Source organism: Brienomyrus brachyistius, chromosome 4, assembly GCF_023856365.1.
Source record: "Brienomyrus brachyistius isolate T26 chromosome 4, BBRACH_0.4, whole genome shotgun sequence".
Classification (NCBI taxonomy): domain Eukaryota; kingdom Metazoa; phylum Chordata; class Actinopteri; order Osteoglossiformes; family Mormyridae; genus Brienomyrus; species Brienomyrus brachyistius.
Window position 1 is genome coordinate 16,532,468 of NC_064536.1, and position 21,868 is coordinate 16,554,335.

A 21,868-nucleotide genomic window follows, 5' to 3' on the forward strand; every position below is an offset into this window, starting at 1 on the left:
TTCCCCTGCCTTTGTTGACTCCGGGCTTTTGCGCAGACAGCTGACTGTGACAAGAAGGGACTGCAGAAGGAGGTGGATAAATGTGTGGTGGGGGGGGCTGCAGAGGGTAGCACATGCGGGGGAGGTGACCTCTTCGAGAAAACAGTTTCGGAGGCATGCTGCAGTAGCAAACATTTTACTCTTTAAAACCCATATTTGATGCTTAAGCAATGAAAGGATCTATAGTGTTTTACGTAAACAAGAGCTTGAGGTTTGGAAGGGGCCGGGGGGGGGGGGGTTTAGCTAGCAGTGCATTAGAGGATGACTGCGGGAAGCTGCATCATTACATCATCTGACAGGCCCCTGAACCTCAACGCTTCAGTGGCTAAGGCGAGGCACAGGATACAGGTACAAACTGATGGTAATCAGCAGAGCCGGATCGCAGGTGATCTTATCGAAGCGTCGGAGACGGGCCCGTGTCTCCGTGAAGCCATGTTCTGCCCGCGAGCTGCCTAATCCCCTCCCACCCACCCACCCTGCCACCCGCGTGGGCCCCTTTTCTGCAAGGTTCCTGTTTTGCAGGTGAGGAAGTGAGTGGGTTGGGGGCCGTACTGGCAGATGCACGACGTTCTGCAGCAGGAACCCATCAGATGTCCTTAAGCGCAAAAACCACCAGGCTCGGCCCTCCCCCAAGTGCTGCCGAGGAGCCCTGATGATCTCCATGGAGTCTCCCAGTCCCTGGCTCCGCTGCAAGGGGTGGAGGCCCTGCAAATGATCTGAGGAATACCAGCAAGCACAGACTGGCCTTCAGGAAGTTTGGGAATTTTCCTGATGGGTCGGTCTCGGGAAGTCTAGGTTTGTTTCCCCAATACCGAGGGCGACTCCCACTCAGGCCGCTTTTGCAAATGGACCCGCCCTAGTTGATGGCAAAATATACCACCACACCCCCCTCAAATCTGCGGCTGCTTGACAGCAAATTCCCAGGCTGCTTCTGTTGCCAGTCCATCCCTGAAGACCACCTAGCTACCCTCTTGTTGGGGTAGTCTGACCTGGACACCAGGGACTATGGAACCCCAACCTACAAGTGCCCCTTTGTCCATTTACTACAGAACCAACCCAAATTACAGCTGGTTTTCACAGTCAACTGGTCGCCTGTTCATACAATTTTCTTGGGGTTCAATTCTTTTTTATATAACACCTACGACACTTGACAAGAGTGTCAATCCATTATTACATAATCAATGCAAAAATCCATCATTACATCATTTATTTTAGGGTGTTTCAGGTGCTTTATTGAGGTTTGGAAGGGGCCAGGGGAGGGAGGGGGGTTAGCTAGCAGCTCCCCTGCTTTATTTGCAGAAAACACCACTTCCGTTTCCCACAGCATCGAGCGACCAGATTAGCTAATTGAACAGCATTCAATTTTAAGACAGTTCAGCATTTTCTCAAAACCGCAACCCTGTGATTCCTAATGCTCTTCAGGTGCTCCTACAGGCATAAACACAGCTAACGGCATGTAAACACTGCCGTTGCTGTGCGTAAGGACACATAAGGTTTAAGCCCAGCGCTTAAACAAAGGGCCGTGTGTCCAACATGTCCACCCGGCTAATCCCGGGAGAGCTGTTAGCGACTCGTATAACTTCCTATAAAGGCTCCTCTTGGGCGAGTGCTTAATGACATCAGCATATACCATACTCTCTTTGAGACGGAGTGATAAAAGAGAGCTGTGTTTCACCATAATGCAAACAGCGGCGAGAAGGTGTGTAGAGCCCTTATCTGACATGACGCATTCCCCTGCTTTATATTCCGTTACGGGTCTCAGGAGGTCCGGTTCTTGTTCCTCAAGCTCCGGAAGGCCCTCGTTGGCGGGAGAGTAACGCACTGGGAGGAAATCGTGTACTTGAGGGGTGGAAATGGAGCAGGAAGTTCCGCGTCGACCCTGGGAAACGTCGCCCAGCTCCCACTGACACTGCAGCGGACATGCGCCGTCACTAATCCAGCGTGATTAAAGCAGATTGCTGTCAGGAGCAGGGGCCAAGATACAGGTGACGTCGGCCATGTTGGTTTTTCCAAACCTGTCCTTCTACGGCCCAGAATGAGGCTGTCTGGTGCCCTGCTTAGCAAAGGTCACCTGTTATTCTATTTTTGCCATCAGCACCTCGTTCGTAGGCGATTAGGCTCTTTTCTGGCCCTCTTCTCGGTAAAAAAAAAAAAGGGCTCCTCCGCAGGAGGATGTGGCCGCGAGGCTGCAAACGGCGCCCAGGCAGTAAGGGGAAGCATCCCCCGCGATTGCGTAACGTCTGCTGCTGGAAAAAAAAAGGCCCGAAGTGAGATTTTAAAGAAACGGAAGCGACGTCAGACAGCAGGCATGTCGCCGTCTTTGAAGGTCCTGTCCGTTCCACTTCCTCTTGGGGTTTTTGATTCACATGCTTTTCCTCACGACGCGGTGAGAACTCTCTGCCGTTTTCGTACTGGAGCGTGGCCATTTTGAAATGTTGCTCCAAACCAAACCCTTTGGATGGATGGAGAGGGTCAAGTCTCATGGGGGGGTGAGCCGGGGGGGGAGGTGCATTGCACGTGCCACCTCACGTTGCCCGTGGCATATACGTTCGAACCCTATGTATATGTTCGAACCTTCACTGCTTTGCTAATTCGGTGCCCCCTCAGGAGACAGTGCCCTAGGAGGCTGCCTATGTCACTTACCGCGTTGTCCAGCACAGGCAAAAGAAAATGCGCTTGTCTCTCCCCCTGCCTCGTCGCGACTCTCAGAAAGATGGCCGTCCCAGTGCGGCGAGCCCCTGCCGTCTGTAGCCCTCTGTCAGAGGCGCAGAGAGAGGACAGGCAAGGCGGTCAATTAGGGGGCCGCGGATGGCGTAGTTCATTACAATGACAAGAACTGCGCATTCTGTTTTCCGCAAAAGGGAAAATAAAGGATTTGTGTTTATTAACTTCTCTTTGTTGATATTATTAATTTAGATTTCATGCTAAAATAAGGGTAATAAATTTAGGGAGGGGGACTGGTGGGCCCCATAGGGATTTCCTGCCTAGGGCCACCCAGTCCCAAGAGTCACTTATGTCCTCCGTACGTTGCTCTGATGCTCAGGTGGCTTACGATGTACCTGTCACCATACCTCATAGATATGGGGTTAATCCCCTCCTGAATGTGACCTTGACTAACGACCACATGGTTCTGCCTGTTAGCTCAGCGGTGGTATTGAAGTTCCTCGTGTTTCCCTATCAGGCCATGTGGGGCGTGCAAGAGCCGCTCTGAAGCTCAGCTGGCGTACAGAGGCAGCGCGCGGCCTGCAGCCCCAACCTCTGCTGCATCTGATGTCATTCCCTGAGAATATACACAACACCGAATGCAAGGACAGTGAGACTACATCTATCTATTCATCCATTTTCCATAACCACTTATCAGCTGTGGTGAGCCTAAAGCATAGCACAGGGCTAACGGGGGAGGCCCGGGATAGGATGCCGGTCCTGTGATTAATGATGCACCTAATCATGTCGGGCTTATTTTATTAACAGGACCAGTAGTGAATCATGACAGCTACATTTTGCTTTTTTGAAATCTACTCAGGGAACCTTGCACTTGTCACAGAAAACCTGGAGCGCCGGTTCTGCAGAACCCAAGGCTGAGAGCCAGAACCACAGCTGCCGTTTGGTGTGAGGAACATAAGTCAGGCATCGTGCCCGTGCACCGGAATGTTCCAGGTGACGCCGGGTCAGGGGCGCCGCTCGGTTTACAGTGTAACCAGCTGTACCAATAAACCAAGGGCACTTTCACTCTTATGCAATGCAGTGAGCCCTCTAGTGGTGACTAAAGGACGCATCCGAGCGTGCAGGAGATGGTAGGCTGGTTACAACAGTGTTTCTCAACCCGGTCCTTGAAGACCCCAGACAATCCATGTTTTTGTTCCCTTACTGGGAGCTGGGAGGGACCTAAAATGTGGACTGTCCAGCAGGGAGCTGGGGGAGAGCCAAAACATGGACCGTCTCGGGGTCCCCAAAGACTGGGTTGAGAAACACCGAGTTATAGCACTGGTCACACACAGAAGTAACACAAAGAGACACAAATGCTGCCCAGCAGTTTAACCAGTCCTGCTCTGCACCACGCTGATTTTATGACCTAGAGAGTTTATATATATATATGTATATATATATATACATATATATATATATGTAAAATCATAAACTACTGATACAGTAACAGTTCATACTTACTTTGTCAGTGGTCCACAATCTGTAGCCCGGTAACAATTTGACGAGAGAACACAGATGTTTAGCTCTTGTGATACAGCTGTCCAAACGATGGACTCTACTATCTGCAAAACAAAATGGGGGTGCGGGGGGGGGGGGGGGCAGCACACCAAAGTGGTGTCAAAGCACATCCGAGTGCATATCTTATCACAGCACACGACAGAGAGCGTGAACATTTCACCACTGGGGCACCGAGGACGGCAGACAGCAGGGTTACAGCAATAAAGCTCTCCAGTGATACCTCTCATCCCTCATCCACTGCATATGGCTTTAATTCCTTCCTAAATGTGATCTTGACTAATAACCACACAATGTTCCCTGTTAGCACCATGGTTATTATAGACTCTCATTTTCTTCATTAGACTCCTAACGCACAGTGTGGGGCATTTTAGGGGTGCGACTCCCATCTTATCATAACAGCATTAGGGTCAAAGGTCACCTTCTCACAGAGGAAAGGCGAAAACATTGGCTTGGGGGGGGGCGCATCGTTCAGAGGGCAAAGTTCTGCGTTTAAGTTCTGTGTTAAAAGGTGTGACTGTCACTTTAAAAGTACTGCTGTCAGGCGGCTTATGATATGATTTTTAAAGATCTTTGCCTGGCAAGCTTCCTGATTGGCTCTTGGGTGTGGGCAGGGCAACCAAGCCCCTCCCCATGCTACCCCAACCACATGTTCCCGCTGCTCCGGCCATGCTGTGCCGTCCCCTCTGATACTCTGGGATCGGCGGCCCCTAGACCAGCTAGTCACTGATTAACTGTGCTGGCCAGCCTTTCCTGGGACACCAAGCTCTGCTGCCTGCTTGGGTTCCCCTGTACTGCATCTGACTGTTACCATTTTCTTTTTAAGGCCCAATTATGCGTTTCCATGTGTCATTGTCAGAGAAAAATAGACGATGAATAACAAAAGAAAAATATCTGCTATCCAACTCCAGTGACGAACCATCCACATAAACCTGCATCATCACACGATGCACACTGGATATTTCATTCATGTATAATAACATATATAATACCAATTAGATGTATATTGCAGTTAACCGTGGCATTCTGAACAGTTTCAAGTTTACAGAAAAACTATTAAAATATCAAATTTCGCTCCTACACAATTTTGCAGTTCAAATGGTTATGAAGGTACTAAAAATTACAATCCAGGCTCCCACTCACTTACGCCCCTACTGGTAGCTTATAGTCTTGCAAATGCACTCAGAAATGTAACTTCCGACCTTTTCAGTCTGAGCTTTTTTTTTCAGAGATTATTATTTACGTCTATGACAGGTTCGAGGGGCGCATCATAAATATGTTCTGCATCTAAGCAGTACCATTATTGCACTAATGGTAAGAAAATATAAATATTAAGATTAGTATTATTCGTGAGATTTGAAGGAATGAAAATCACTGCTTTTTTGGAGGATGGAAACCCGTCGTTATAGCTGCGATGGCAGGCAAACTGCATAAGGGAAGGAGAGCTGCAAAAGTTTTTAAATAATGAACCTCAACGTTACTCCCTGTAAAGTCCTCATTGCGATCTCGTGACTATCCTCCGGCATCCCAATGCATGAACCCACGGGTCACCTAATAGAGCCTTTCATGATTACATTCATTATCTTCATTCATCAAACAATTTACTTTTCGACGCGAATCCACCCATTCATCTGCTAGGTTACTGGCGAACAAGTTTTTTACCCACAAATCATCCGTTGCCAAGGGAAACCGGTTTCTTACCACTCCCACCTCTCTGAACCTATTCGTTGACTGGTCATTTCCTTATACGGCACGCAGGGACATTACCGTATTGCATTGTATTATATTTGCGCGTGAAGTCATTCCTTTCATTTCGTGATTTCATTCATCATTGCAGTTTTTAAATGAGTTCGGTTTCTTGAGCAATGCAAGCCTTTTCGCTCCTTGGGTTTCCTTACGGGCTCCGGAGAGCTGCGCAGTACGCATGCGCGTCGCTGATCTGGTACCCTGCGACTGAAAGAATGTTACCAGCGTTACTCTGACATGGCTTATAAACATGTACGTCAACTGAGAATAAGGCATCTGCATAATCCCGAAGGTGTTACAGTTTATACTTAGTGTTTTATGAGTGCTAAACACAATAATGGGTTCACGAGTTTGGAAAATGTTGCACTTTTTTCCACGTTAAGAGCGCAAGCGTGTGTTATGTGAATAGCAACTTGAATGAAACGTGAATGTGCTTTTGCAGGTTTTGACGGCTAAAAATGCAACGCTGATTTGCAATATCGCGACTTCACGATTGACGGTTCCCTGTCACGTTTTCTTTCACACAAAGTTTATATGAAGCCTCATAAAAAATAAATGCATACATTAACAAGTTCTTGTCTTATATGCTGTTGGCGTGGATGGGGTATTTGGTTACCCTCCAATTTATCACTGAAGTGTGGCGACCAACAGGTGTTCTTCTCGTGTGATAGTGGGAGGCGCTCTAACTCTGGGGGGAGGGTAACTAACCAGTAACTTCAACTCGCAGCACTAGAACAATTAACTACATATATGTCGTAACGTGTCACTCACGACTGAACAGTACAATATGTCGTGCTCTGATGAAAATATCGCAGAAATAATTTTGATTATTGAAAAATAATATTTGTTTCTTCGTTTTATAAACTTATTGTGTGTGTGTGTGCGTGTGTGTGTGTGTGTGTGTGTGTGTGTGTGTGTGTGTGTGTGTGTGTGTGTGTGTGTAATGTTATATAACATTCAGTGATACAGCGTTTTTTTTAATGGGTTGGAGTCCTGTAGCCCACATTATGGAATTTTAAACCAAACGGAATTCTTTCGCTTACGTAATATATGTGAGGATTGATAAAAGATACTGCGAAAGTCCTTTGGGAAAAGGGCTTGGTGATGGAAGCCGCAGTTAAGATTAATGGCATCTCTATCAAATAGTTATATACTAAACTATTATTATGCCATTTAGCAAATTCCGATATCACTAAGCGAAAGTAAACACCTGTTGAAACACGGCTAAAACTAGGGCTTATAATCCTAGGATAATAATTTCCACCTACTTTCCTGTAACACTCTTTTTTGCAAACATGTTCTTACACTTATAACCTGTTTACAACCGAGGTTTATGTATAACTCCATATATGATGAGTGGTCGTCTGTGACCAAAATGTGCAATTGTTCTACATTATTTACATAACAACTTTTGAAATGCGTTACGCTTGAAGTATAACTTCGTCATGTCCGCGTGTACTTCTGCTCACGGAGCAGCCGCATTTTGCGCCTAATGTCGTTATTTACTCTGCGGTTGTAGCCTGTACGCCGTAGTGAAAGGATTAGAAAGGGGACCAGCCCGAGCACGCGCTCAGTGGCGACAGTAACACTCCTAAGTATGTGTTACCTGGCTTCTTCGAGACCATTTAATGATGCATAATCAAACGTTTCTGGGGGAGGAGGTCGTTGTCGTGAATGTTTTGTAACTGTCTTGCTCAGTAAACTTTTCGATATCAAAATTTTATATATATATATATATATATATATATATATATATATATATATATATATATATAATTATATTACATATATAAAATTATATATATCACATGTGTGTGTATGCGCGCTCGCAATATTTCAATACACAATTCTGACAATTACTTTTATTATATTAAAAGTACCCAAATTGGTTACGCCTGAGCTCTAGACGACGAGATGCATAATATTATGTGAGTAATATAAATTTAAATATATCCATTAACATTGTAAAATCTAACTAATATGTATGTTTCATACTACAAATGTTTAATGTAGTGATGACAATGTAAATGAAATTTCTTTCATCCACTACATACGTTGGATACTAAACATTAATGTATTGTCGATAGTTATATGTTTTATAAAGATGTATCTGTAAGAAATGGTATTTAGAAGCATTAAAGCTGGTAGGACCTTAAATGCACCTTGCATCGAACTTAAATATAAATGTATGTTACTAAGTTTTGGTGGTTCTGAAGGCTTTTCAAACGCGTATGTTTAAACATTAAATTTCCCATTTTGATGTGTCTGAATGAATACGTATACTTCGGCTGTGACAGGTGAACTAGCTGAATTCCACGGCTGCGTCCATGTAATCTAGTCGACACGGTTAGCAAATCTATCCGTCCACGTGTAAGGTCTGCGCATCCTGCTCGCAGCCAGGACCATGTGGACTTTCAACTCGATTAAATCACCTCCGCAATCCACGTCTAATCCGACGCTCGTACGCAGTCGAAACCACTTAGACTTACGTGAAAAACTAGACGCCCTGTCTCTCGAACACAATGTTAATTTTTACATGTTTCCAAAACATTTTCAAATAAACATCCATGTTTATTTCTACTGCGCAATGCTCTGCTTTAGATAGATGGGAATCGGCATCAGGCACCGAGGTTAAGTACCCCAAGGGAAAAAAAACAGATGGAGGCTATTGCTTTTGCATTGCAACACTGAGTGAGATGATTTGGGGCACTCGGTAAACTTTTCCCCCCCCTCCGTTCTCTGCTTTCCTGCTCGATGGAGACCCCTCCTGTAGAGATGCTAGCAGGCTGCAGTCTAGCGGCAGCAGCTTCAGTAACACGTCCCCTTGGAGACTAGCAGCAACACGTGATGCGTCTCCTTATCTGCTTTAGAGACCCGGGGAGAGACAGCGTGAGACTTGGGGCCGAAATAAGTGAGACTTGCAAGCCCCCCTCCCTCCCCCATCTCTCGACTCCTTCCTCCCATCTTCCTCGTTGAGGAAGAGCACAGAAAAAAAGAGGAAAATTGAGAGTTGGCGAACTTTGCACATCCTCAGAAACGCCATTTTGATTCCTCTCCGGAACAAGTTTGCAGTTTTTTTCCCTCCTCCCCCCCCCCTTCTCAGTCCATCACTGCTCACCATCATCACTATGTCTAGGCGCAAGCAGCCCAACCCCAACAAAGTCAGACGTAAGTACTCGCTATTTCTCTAAACTCTCCTTTTAAAGCTCTCATTTTCTCCACTTGACTTTTTTTCTGGTTTGATTTAAGCAGCAGGCGATGTCGGGTGCCTGTTTCGCAGCACGAAAGTTGTGTAAAGTTTAGTTTTAAGACGTGCCGATGATGTTTAGCTTTTCGCTTCCTAGTTTCGCCCATGGACCTGATGCTCATCCATGATTAAAAACGTCCGAGCTGCGGAATTTGACTGGGTGTCTTCCCCATGCACATGTATTTTTAACTACCTGTGCATGGCAAATGGTGCTCACCGTAAAAAGGCAGAGATCGGGGAGCTTTAAACACTTTTCCCCGTTTTTAGATGAGAGATGCGAACTTGCGGCACAAGGTACAAAGTATATTAGTCCGGTTGCGCCGAGCATCCACATCTTTAATGCACTTTGGCCGCAGCGCACGATCGGGGGAGGCCATGCGCCTTTTAACGCTGTGACCTTGTGGAGACGTGCGTGTCTGTTTGTTTTTTTGCTTTATTTAGTAAAACATCAGGACGATGTTTCTCTCCTGATCAGGTTCTCTTTCGTAAGTATCCGCCGTCATATGACTGCTCGTCGGATCGCTTTTTGGAGGATAATCGGGAAACGAGCATCGTCCGAAAAGAGGAAGTTAGGGCTTTAAAGCCGACTTGTAGGAAAGTTTTGAGAACCGTCGTGTGCATCCGAGATATTCGTGCTGCGGTTATCTGTAAGGATGTACGTACGTGTCCATGCTTTATTTTTTATTTTTAACAGCAGTTTGCGTCCCTTTCCACCCGTAGGGAGTAGCGGAGGGTAATGAGGTGTCTTGAGTCGCTGCGTTTATTTACGGCGACAGTCCAGGGATGTTTGTATACTCGTCCTGGCTGTTTTCTCTGTGCTGGTATTGTTTGATCGCACGGACTTTAACCTACCGAGTAGGTCTCGGTTCTGGGTCCAGGAAGTCCTGGCTGCTGCCGCCGGAGCGGCGCTCCTGACCGATTAATCGTTAAAATGATCGCGGCAACAAAAAGCTGCCGGCAGGCAGGGCTGTTGGTAATTTCTGACGGAGCCCAGTGTCTCTTTATTATTATTATAATTATTGTGTGTGTGTATGGGGGCTTTCCCCTCCATCCCGGTGACGGCTTTAGTTTGGGGCGGATAGAAGATCCGGCAGAGCGGTTCGCATTCCATCACGAAACCTTACCCGGCCGAGCCGCATCTTGATGCCCCCGGGAGCCCACCCTGAGCCCCCCACCCTACACCTTAACTATTCATCCGGGCATCTTCTCCCAGCAAGTCCTTTTACGTGCATGTTGTTCATAATGCATGGAGGCATCGTTAGAGAAAAGGAATGGCCCAATTTTTCTCTGGTTCCTCCTTTGCACTTAAGGTGTGTGCGGCCAAACTAGTATGACTGACTCAGTTATAAATATGTGAATGTGTCGACTTGCTGTTAGCGGACTCCCATCCCGTGAACTGCGTCCTCTGTGTGAATTGATGGTGTTCTCTTTTATAATCGCGTGCATGATGTTGCTGTTTTTATCAGACATTGGGGAGAAATAAGACGACTTTTATTTGGAGTTTGTATCTTGTAAACAGGAATAAAATGCAACAATTTACCGGCGTCTTACGTCCCGTAAAATAAGTTATATAAATAAAATTACGGACGTTTCTGCTATTGTTGTAGCAAAACCCACATTCAGCATGGGTTTTATTGTAAAACAATCCCGAGCTCAGAACACTGTACAAAGAAGGGGCTTGTGGGCTTGATGTCCTGTTAGATGCTGGTAGAAGTATCTGGAAGTGTGACTCATTTGACACAGGTGACGTAGCCGAGCCATCCGTCGCTCAATAAAGTTGTGAGAATATATTTGCTTGTGACAGAGTCCCATCCGGGCAGCTTTTCGGCGTTTGAGTGGGCTGCGATGGGAATAGCTGCCATCCTGAGAAGCTCCTATTTTAAACCTTGTTGGGTATTTAAAGGATCCTGGGGGGGGGGGGGGGGGGTTGTTGGCTGTCCACAGGGGAGTAACATGGCCAGGGGCTCTGCTGAATTGCTGAAGGACGCTGGTTTAGCAAACTGGTTTGCTGGATTACATCATGCGTGTATTTAATGGGCAGATCAGCCACTATCTGTGAAGTTCTCTTACCATCAGTATTTTTTTTTTAATAAGTAAAAGCGTATATGGAAAGTTTGTAGAAACCCCTTTCCTCAGCTAATCTTAAATATTAAGCCAAGCTAACAATTTGTCACCATCTGAGTGCGTACGTATGCTCGACGTTAGCGTCAGTAGTAATTGGAATGATGGAATTCCGCATGGTTGAGCAATGGTGTAGCATCTTGCAGCTGCCCCACGCCGGAGCTGCTAACGTTCCCCTCGCTTTGCACACCGGTTCTGTAGCTCAAGATATCAAAGTTAAACGGGGCTGTTTTCACAAACGTGGAAGCCTCAGCTGGATGCTGGTTATTGAAGCATTTGTTCTTAATCAAGCGAAGGGCGCTAACTAAACAAGGGGAGAATGTGTCCTTCGCAGATGTCCTTGGCGCTCCTGCCGGGCCCCAAAGCTCTGCCTCCCAGCATCCAGAGCCCTGGCGCCCCAGTGCTGAGAGGCAGGCCGCCCCCCGTTGCCCAGAGTGACGCGAAACGTGCGGTTCTGGAGGTTTTAACCGAGATTTTTTATTTTTTTTCCCTCTCTCTTTGTGATTTGATCGTTCGCGAGGACGCGCCGTCTGGCAGTTCCTGTTTAGCGACGAGCTTAATTTGCGAGCAGGGTTGTGCGAAGCCCATGCGAGTTTTTAGGGAAGTAACCAACCACTCGGCGGGGTGGGAAGGGTGACAGGAGGGTTAGGTTTTATCCGCTCTCTGCATAATTACCACTTTTCATCTGAGCTGTAACTTGCCCTGCTCTCATCCCCAGGAAGAACAAAGTCACAATCTCTCTGATGACAGCACGCAGGCTTCCAGAATAGTTTTCTATCTCTGGTCTCTGATACGTTCATCTCAAAAAACACACACACACCCCACCCCCCCCACCTACACCCCCCTAAGAGTTTTCCTCCTGGAAAAAAAAAACACCCGCACAAAAGAAGTAGGTAATGGGTGGGGATCTGTTTGTTCAGTGTGAATCAGCCACGAAAAGGCAGGAGACCAATGCGTGCTTTGAGGCCGACTGGTCCAAGATGACGCTGAGGTGTGATTCTTCTCTGCGTCGAGCTGGAGCACGGCGGGGGTGGCTAGGGGTGGGAATTGCAGCACAGGAGCAGCAGTGGCCGCGTACCACGACCGCATGCCATTTTAGGCCGTTAGCATTTATTTAACCATCGCGTGTTGCACCCAATCCCCCCCCCCACGCCCAGCTTGTCGAGTTCCTCTTTCAGAAAAGACGGTCTTGGGGGTGGGAGAGTTTACTGATCTTCTACATTCTCCTCCGTCGTCTCTGTCCTCAGGAAGCAGGGGGGGTCCTTGTTACCTTGATGGGCCTTCTCCAACGCCGATGCACAGTCGCTCATTCCCTGGGTGCAGATGGGCTTCCCGTTCGGCCACCCCGGCTATTTTTAACCGGCCTATTTTAGATAAGATTATATTCCATTCCCAGCCGGGGGTGTTCGGGGCATGGGGTGCCCGTGTTTGGGAGCTCACCGTGCTAGGTACGCCGGCTGGGGAGGGACGGCTGTCCTGTGTGGGGAGCTATTGGCTGGGCCTAGGCTGACTTTTCAAACCTGAGTTGCCCTCATAGGCCAGAATGCTCGGATACTTAAAAACAGCAACAGGCAGTGTGATTAGGGGCTGAGCCCTGTTACAAGATTAGTTTATTATATATTCATGGTTTTTATTAATATCCGTGACTCTGTCCAGGATAAGGGGCTGCGAGAGGCATGGATGAATATCATTATTAGTCCGGTTACTTATGTCGATGTGTGTTAAGTTTAGCAAATTGGGGTCCATATGACTGTGTGCATGTGCCTGTTGTGTGCCGGTTGTTTGCTTGTAGACACGGGGCCACATGCAGAGTGACATTTTTGGGAGGGGGGTGGGGGCAGCACTTTTTGATTAATTTAGGGGATGTTCGGCTGTAACCGAACGGATGCAAAGCACAGAAATCGGTCTAGGAGACGGAAAGTAAGCCATCGTCACGCGGTCAGTTCCTGAACAGCTAACACAGTGCTAGAGATTTCCACACAACTCCCGACTGCCTTCCCCCCCACTTCTAGGCGGCCTGCTGAATGGTTCTCTCCTGAGTTCGCTTGGAAGAGCCCCGCCCTGCAGTTAGAAGACCTCTTTCTCTGCATCGTCAACCAGAACCTCGACTGTTATTATCTGAACAATCAATGCAGATGAGTTACGATACAGAGGCCTGTTTTGTGTCCCTAAAATGATCTGTGTGATGTGATGGCGACGCTCTCGGCCCCTTCGAGGACACGCGTGGTCCCCGGTTCGGCTCTCGCTCCGTCCCCCGGGCACCGTCCCAGGCTTGGGAAAGCCGTCCCACCGGCCGGCTGCGTGCGACAGGCTCGCATAGCGTGGCGAATCAGAAAGGAGAAAAATAAGGCGGCCATTTACTGCAGGTTCAAAGTCTGCAGCGGGCCGGCCCTGTCGCCCGTGTGAAAGAATGCGCCAGTGGAGGAGGGGGGTGGGGGGAGCGCGGGAGACGGAGAGAGGGAAATGGAGGCAGCGGCAGCACCTGGAGTGAAGAGGAGAGGGGTGTGGACGACAGGAAGTGAAACAGCCTGCATTCTGGGGCCGGGGGGAGGAAGATGGAGGAAGTTTAGAAACAATGGCATGTAGCAGCCGAGCTCTCATACGCTTGTCCCTGTTGTGTTTGATCTGCTCTATCTGAGACGTAGGGGAGCTTGGGGCGAGCGGGAGTGTGGGAGAGGCAAAGCCCCCCCCCCTCCCTGCCAGCCCTCATTACATGTTATCAAGGTGCCTCCCCTCCCACCCCTTACTGTTTAAGATGTGCTTGCCTCTCCTGGCCTGTAGGGGGTGCTGTTGGGGGAAACCAGCAAGAGGAGCAAGAGGGAAGGCCATAGTGAAGGTGGGGTGGGGGCTGTAGGATGGGGGGGGGGGGGTTGAGTGACCATTTGCCAGCAGCTAGAATGGCTCCCTCTTCCTCTCTCTCTCCCTCTCTCTCTCTCTCTCCCTCTCCCTCCCTTTCTCGCTGGCGTTCTCGCTGACTAAACAGTTTTGTCAGCTGGCAGCTGTTCACAGGCTGAGGATTTGCGATAGCTTCTGGAGGTTAGCAGGCAGAGGGGGGAGGGGCCCTGTTCACAGACGCCACTTGTTGGTCCGCCTGGGGGGGAGGGGGGGGGAGCAGTGCCCGGCGTCAGCATCGTCCAACCTGTTTCCCTGGGCGCCGCTCTGCCTCCGCGTAGCGAGGTGTCATGGCGCGCGCATGCGTGTCGCTGCCCGTCACTCGTCTTTATAACATGCTGATGTGGCCATTTGGCTGTGTGGGCCGTTCAGGAGGCAGCTGGACGCGTATTACAGCTCACATCCGCGGCTGCACCCCTCTCCTGACGGCGTACCTTTAAGGGGCGCAAAGAGCAGTCCTGCATGGGGGCTAGGGGAGGGGTGTATTTTTTTTTACATTTATTTTTAATTTATTCTATTATTATTATTTGCGTGGGCCAATGAGGAGACCCACACGTCACCCCTCTCATCTCAGAAGCCATCTAAGAAGTGTGGTGTCTCCCTATCCACCCCATCGGCAGAGACAGTCTGCCCTGGCAGCGTGCCAGCGCTGTGCATGCTGGGAGTGGGCGTGTCCCAGGGATGGCGCATGGGGCCTGGCGGATGCTGCACAGCCACTGAGAATCAGCAAATGAAATGAACTACTATATCACTATTTCCCGTGTATAAATACACGCTTTTTTCCTTTGCCTTTTAATGTACTTTGTCTTAGAAGCATGTTTTTTCCTGCTTGCTGCATGCTTTGGGGCTTCTGGGGAGGGGGGGGGGGGTGTATTTTCCGCCACTTTCGTCTGTCTGTGAAGCACAGTTAGCTTTTGTTTTTTTGAAAGCACCATATTTCCCAATGCAAGTATCCTCAACTAACAAGAGGAACCAGATTTTTCTGGTGGGAGGGGGGGGGGCGCGGAGGGTAGCGCGAGCCTGCAGTTCAGGTGGCCGAGGACTCGGATGAAACTCATGGGGGTGTGTGCGCGCACGTGCGCGTGTGTGTGTGTGTGTGTGTGTGTTTTTTTCCCCCTCCCCGGAGGCTTTGCGGATGATACCTGGCAACCAGTGGATTCTCCCCTCCTAGCGGGCTGGACTCCGTCTTTGTTCTTCCTGCAGTGCAGAATGGGAACCACATGTTTCATAAATCGCACTTATACAGCGCTTACTGCTTCCTTGGGACTCCTCCGTAGGGGTGGGGTGGGATTTGGGGGTGCTCCCCCCCACTTTTAATGACGTGGGATCGCGTATATGGGCCTTTGGACCGCCAGGTCCGCTGCGTCTCTGGCGTGGGCCCACTGAGCACACGCATTTGAATTGGCCTCGATTGATTGGACCGAGGCATAAATGGGACATCCAGATGTTAAGCATGTTTTAAGGAACTTCTTAATCACGCAGCCTCAGCTTGTGTCGAAGGAAGAGCTTATAATGGCAGAAACACAGAACCTCTTGATGAAAGCATTTGTGAATGATTTTTGTGGGCAACGTCAAAAAAAATGAGGCTCTGCAAGTGTTAGGGGAGCAGAGGAGGTGAACAGAGCGTTTGTCTTAACGGCGAGGAGATTTTAATTCAGACAGCCAGTTCTGTACCGATTGACCACATCATCCCCGGTCTTCGCCCGCTCAGGTGCCTGGGTCCGCCTCCATCCTTGCCCTCCTGAAAGAAGTACCCATTGTTTGGTCTGCAAAAATGGGGTGGAGCTTGTCTCCTTGGAGATCAGCTAACGGGCATCCCGGCAGAAGTGACCCAGTGTTGAAGTCTAGCAATGAGGTCCGTGTCGCTCTGAAGCAGGACGTCGCGGTGTGGTCCCAGTCTGCCATTGCGTTCCAGCCTCCCAGCCCCTGCCCGAATCGCCGTCTGACATGGGGGGCCAGTGGGTCAGCGCTCTGGGCACCTTATACAGCCCAGCCTGCAATAAGCGTCCCAGCAAAAGGGTGTTGTCAGAGCCTGGGGGCTAAAGGGGGGGGGTGTGTTTCCATTCTACCAACAGTACAGGGCCTAGCTGTGGCTCCAGCAAGACATCTTCCCATCCCCCACCCCAGCCAGAGTGGGGGGGGGGACTCTGTCTCCTCAGGGTAAATACAGTAGATTTTCAGAGGGACGGACCAGCCAGTGGATGATGAAAGTATCAGGGACAGGGTGAGGACCTCAGAGGACAGTGGAGCTGAGCCCCTCGTTGTCACCGAGATCCCCTGAGGATTGGAGAGACAATGGAGGAGACAACGCCCTCATTTGCTGGGCTGAAACTCGGCCCCGAGGCTCACGTGGGCCCCCTCCCTGGCATTCGAACATGCAAGCAGTAGCATCCCTGAATCGGAGGGCTCCCATCAAAGCATGGTCTTGCGTCCATGTTGATGTGGACACCACAGGGCGGGGGGGGGGTACATCTTGCGGTCCGGGGTCGTGCCACTGAGGGGGCCGGGATATGCAATGCCAACTCCGGAGTCAGTCAGCGGAACGACCGGCCCGGAATGTCCAGCTGTCATATGGAATATTCTGGAAGGAGCTGTGCAGAAAGTTGTTCATCGGTCCGCTTGGGGCGGATTGTGGGACCAGAGTTGAGCAGCTGGGAAGGTCTTGGTAAGGAAAACGTGTAGCATGCGTTGATTGGCTGGCAGTACCTCTTGAGTCTCTGTTTGGGGGGGGTGGGGTCTCCTTTGGCTTCCCCGCAGCCCTGTCTGATTGGTGCATCGTTAACTTCTCCACAAGAGGTAACCCGTTTGATCTCCGGGCTGCACTGCCCTGCCGCACCCTGCCCCGCCTGTCAGCGCTAGTCCCTTTGGGAGATGCGTGCGAGCGAACGCCACCCCGCTAACACTAGCCGAGCTCCATGACGCTACCTTAAAGTGGAAAGGAGCCCCCTGCATCCGCTCGAGTGCACCCACTGACCGTCACGCCGACTGAGCGGAGCAGATGTCCCGGATCATCCCCTCAGCGCTGATGATGTCACCAGTGCCAGTCTCCACGTTCCTTTTTTTTTTTTTACATTTTTTTTTTTTTTTTTTACCCGGATCACCTCCAGGGCCCTCGAGGGAAGCATGCTTGGGCTATCAGGCTCCCTAATTGTGCTAATTAAGCCATCAGGAGCTGCACTTTATGCCCAGATGACAGTCGGGGGGCCAGTGGGGAGCTGGGCTCTCTTTGGGAGGATGGTTTTGGCTTAATTAAGGTTCCAGCGGCTGCATGAAGAGTTTCACAATGGTGGGAGTGCGACATATGGGACTTTTATTTTGACGTGAGCTCACACAGATGCATGTGTGTGTGTGTGTGAGAGAAAGAGAGAGAGAGAGAGAGAGAAATACAGTATGTACCAGATCTGTTTATTCTGAAGATACGAAGGTCTGTAGGTTCAGGGACTGAGTAACAAAACTGTTAAAAAAAATAAAAAATAAACATTGTGAGCCCCCCCCCCGGCTGACACTCGGAGCCGTGCCCCAAACAGGAAGCGGTTAAAGGCTTGTCGTGGCTCCAGGTTTTCACAATTATGCTGAATGTTTTTTAAGTCATTGAGGGAATTATCCCATCCAAGCAGAGGGATGGGGCTGGTCTGCGGGAAGCTGGGGGGGGCGGGTGCCTGAAACGAGGCAAAGTTCACTGCCAGCTCCCCCAGGCCAGGTTCACCCGGGGTTTGCTGTAAATATTAACCTCTTTATCGGTCTGTTGAGGTTTCCTGCGGCTGGGGGAACGGGGGCCACGCGGAGCAGGACTTTCTTTGGACGCCCCGGCTGGGTCCTCAGTGCCGGGCCGCCCCCTCCATGGGGGCCTGCGCGTGGGCTTTTGTGCGTTGGTCAGTTTGCAGCGGTTCTGCAGCCGGATGGTACCGTCCCCGATGTCCCTCGCATGGTGTCACCGCAGCCCCCCCATCCTGCTTCTGTAAACACTCGCATAGAGACCAGTTTGGTGCTTCACCCCCGCCTAGGGCTTTTTTTTTTTTTTTTTACAGATCCAGTCCTTCCACCCTCTTTAAAATGTGTTTTTGGAGCTTCTGAGTTTTGTATAACTGAGGCCAGTAGTGTTTGACATTTACTCCCCCCCCCTTGCCTTGGGGTCAAAGTTAATGCATAGCGTACACTTGTTTTTTTTTTTTTTTATTGTGCTGTACTGTGTGCGGGGGAGGGCAGGAGTGTGAGGTATTAAACATTAAATGGAGCAGTGTGCAGAGTTAAATGAGTAAGAGCTATTTCAGATGCTGCCTCTCAGTCATCCTCAAGTTCTCATGTATGCCTCTGTGGGGGAGGGGGGTGTGTGCGTGCCCCCCAACCTCCCAGAAACGGCAGGTCCGATTCCCCCCCCCCCCCCCCGCCCCCCATTCCCTATGAATCAACGCCTTGTGGGAGCTTGTCCTGGGGTGGAGGCGCCTAGCTGGAAGGCAGAGCCACACATACTGTGGACGGGGTACAATGTGACTCTTATTTGGGATGGGGGGGGGGGACTTCTTCCAGCATAGAAGGCATGCCCCCCCCTGATTGGCTGTCACCGAGCACATGTGAACATTTCAGGGGTGCGAGAGATGGTTGCTGCCATGTACTTTGGCCTGAATCTGATTGGGGGGGGGGGGGGTCATTGACCTTGTACGGGACGGGGAAGAGGTTGCTACCCAACCTAGCCGGACGTTTTATGGTACTGTGTCCAGTGCGGGGGGGGCGGCAGGCGATAGAGGGCTGAAGGTACAGTGTGGGGGCGCATCTCACAGAGAGACGCATGACCCCGCACCACATGACATGCACTCCTATCCCGAGTAAACCCTCATCCCCCCGACCGTGCTCATTTCATGTCAGATGCGCTACCATGCCATTCGGGGGGGGCCCTGGGCTGGAGCGTGTCACGCTGACATGCATCTGTGTGAGGGCTGCGATGTTTTCTCCCCCCCACAGCCCCGTTCAGACTCTGCTCTGCCTGCGTGTGGCAGCCTGCATTTCCAGCTGCCTGGGCCTCCGGGGATCTCCATTCCTCAGCTCGCTTTCGCTCCCCCATCCCTCCTGCCCTTTGTCTCTCTCTATCCTTGTTCCCTCTCTCCTCGTCTTTCTCTTCCCCAATCCCATCTTTCTTTCTGCCTTTCTCCCTCTCTTCCCATTTCTCTCTCTCCCTCCCTATTTTCTTCTCCCTCTTCCCTACTCTCTCCTCTTCCTTCCCTACTCTCTCTCTCTCTCTCTCTCTCTCTCCCCCCATCTCCCTGTGGTCCAGGCAGGTGAGGCCCATCTTCACATGGTCGGCAGTGTGTCGGGGCCCCGAGTTCCGGCCCTCGTTGCTCCTGGCAACAGCACATGCCTCCTTTCTAACCTCAGATCTATAATTTTGTCCAAATTTGTTGTTTTTCTGACATTGTTTAGATTCTTTGGGCTGCAGCTGTGTGTGTGCATGTGTGTAAGAGGCCCCTTTGCACCACATAGCCCTGAGAAAGTGTGTGTGTGTGAGAGTGCCCCCCCACCCACCCACACCGCTGAGTGCCCTGCAGTCCACTGAGTGCTGTGAATGGGAATGAATGTCCCGTTTGTGGGGCAGTGAGGAAGCCTCAGAGCATCGGGCAGGACAGGCTCTCTCCACATTGCTGACGGAAACCCGCCGGTTACAGTGGCCCCACCATGGGGATGGGGGGTGGGGGGAGAGAGACGGGGCAGTTGGAGGGAGGGGGTGGGGCCTCAAGCCTATGCACATGTGACCTACTAAACGTCCTGAGAGAAGCCGTTCAGGGATATTTAATGCATTCACAGGGTTTTTCCTGCTGAGCCCCCTGATTCATTCAGGTGCTGACCACTCCCCCCCCCCCCCCCCCTCGCTTGCCAGGTGGGTTGGGTGGACGGACAGGGGAAGGAGAACCAGGTTGTCCCTGTCACCCGGTCCCACTGTGTCGTTTTGACGCAATTCATATCTCCAGGCAAATCGATGCGGCTGGGGGGTGGCATGAAAAGTCCTGTCAGGGCCAGCTGTTCAGAGTGACAGCTGAGGTGCGGGGTGCCAAGGGCCTCGTGCTCCTGGCTCCAGCCTGGAAAAGCGGGGAGCTCTGCCCTAAAAGGCAGGGTGGCCTTCACAGGCACTGGCAGGGCATCCCGCCCGCTTTCACGCCGTCCGTCTTCCCGTCCGTCTCCAAAGGCTTTGGGCCTCCAATCACAAAGCCTTTTATTTCTTAGTCTATGTTTGAGTGAAGTTATTCCACTAAAGATGTATCATCAAAAAGACTCTGCTCTTTATTTCGGAGGTACACAGACAGTACAGTGGGTTTTGCTGGTGATGCCACCCCCCCCCCCTTCGTTTATCTCTGCTGGGACACCAGCACAGTCACCGTGAGCGACGGTGTCCATGGTGACGCTTAACGGAGGGGCGACCCGCCTCCCTGCCGCCCGCCGCACCGGTCCGGCCAGATTCCTGCACTCTTTTTGCTTCCCACACGCCTTTGGCGACCCCCCCCCCCCCCCCCCCTCCCCACACCCATCCTGCTCGATTGGTGTCACATGTGACCCTTTGTCTCTCTGTCTCTCTCACTCCCATCCAGGCACCCTGTGCATTATTGGATATGCCGTTTTATTTTGTTTATATTATGCCGTAAACAGACGGCAATTCCCGTGCACCAGATGGATGGATGGATGGATGGACGGACAGACGGACGAATGATGGACGAATTGTAGATAGATGAATTGAATGCCTCTCTCTGCTCCCGATGCCTGTTACTTTGACTGATAGATAGCCTGCCTCTCTATATCTTTTCCCCATTCCCCCTTGTAGGTACTGTTGTGTGTGGGGGGGGGGGTTGCTGGCCTGTGACCTCTCTCTAGAGGCAGGGATGCTGACAGCTTGCCGTCTCTAACAGGAATGTGTTGTCCTAGGTGGGGGGGGGGGGGGGGGCAGTTTGGCAACAGTAACCTGTCCCATCCAAGATAAGCCCCGCCTCCTAATTGGACGGTCTTAGCGGGCTCTAATCTGATAATCTCGGCCCCATCTGTCTTCCTGGCCTCTCCATCTCCCCCGTTCCTCATTCCAGCCCCAGCAGGCATTGCTTGCACCTCTTCTTGTCCTCCTCCCATCATTCTTCTACCCTTGGGTGTCTCTCGAAGCCGATTGGCTGGCCAGTACTCGGAGCTACACCCCCCCCACCACACCATTAATTGTCATTTTTCTGTCGCACCCACAGGCGTTCTTGGTCTGCTGGTCAGGGGGCAGGAGCAATTAAGAGATTGATTCTCTGTTTGTCAGCCCCCCCCCCCCCCACAGTCGTCATGGCAGCGGTTGGGGGTGGGGAGTGGGCTTCCCTAGACATGCGTCTTGTGATGTCATCAGGCTGGAGGGACGTCACAATCGTGACTGAAGGCTGCCTTCTGCCTTCTTGTCCCATGTGCTTTGGCTTCTTTATTTTGAGGTACACTGCGTCCCCCCAGGCTGGAGACCGCCCCCCCCGCCCCCCCCCCTCCTTTCTTGGGGCCTGCTGGCTGATACCGTATAGGGCAGTGCGCTCTGTGCTCAGCTTCAGGTTTACTGTCAGAGGCTGATTGTTGGAGCTTAATTTCCGGTCTGTTGGAGAACAA

The 21,868-nt window shown here is 50.6% G+C and overlaps 1 protein-coding gene and 1 long non-coding RNA gene across 4 annotated transcripts in view; one reads left to right on the forward strand and one right to left on the reverse strand.

Annotated features, from left to right (window-relative positions):
• Nucleotides 1–2,564: 2,564 nt before the first annotated feature.
• On the reverse strand, nucleotides 2,565–6,180 carry LOC125740881 (uncharacterized). Of its 2 annotated transcripts, XR_007397799.1 has the most exons (4): nucleotides 6,028–6,180; nucleotides 4,207–4,307; nucleotides 3,111–3,319; nucleotides 2,565–2,794 (listed from the first exon to the last, which is right to left on the reverse strand). It is a non-coding gene; the product is annotated as an uncharacterized LOC125740881 (long non-coding RNA). The 2 variants fall into 2 exon arrangements; XR_007397800.1 differs by lacking the exon at nucleotides 2,565–2,794 and having other exon boundaries at nucleotides 2,981–3,319.
• Nucleotides 6,181–8,580: 2,400 nt separating this feature from the next.
• Nucleotides 8,581–21,868, forward strand: part of rreb1b (ras responsive element binding protein 1b) — a 37,721-nt gene continuing 24,433 nt past the window's right edge. The window contains exon 1 of one of the 2 annotated variants that reach the window (XM_049010122.1): nucleotides 8,581–9,174. In XM_049010122.1, the coding sequence (XP_048866079.1) occupies nucleotides 9,135–9,174 (40 nt within the window). In that variant the 5' untranslated portion in view covers nucleotides 8,581–9,134. Of the gene's footprint in view, nucleotides 9,175–9,241; nucleotides 9,739–21,868 lie in introns of those variants that run through there. The other variant, XM_049010123.1, reaches the window with a different exon arrangement.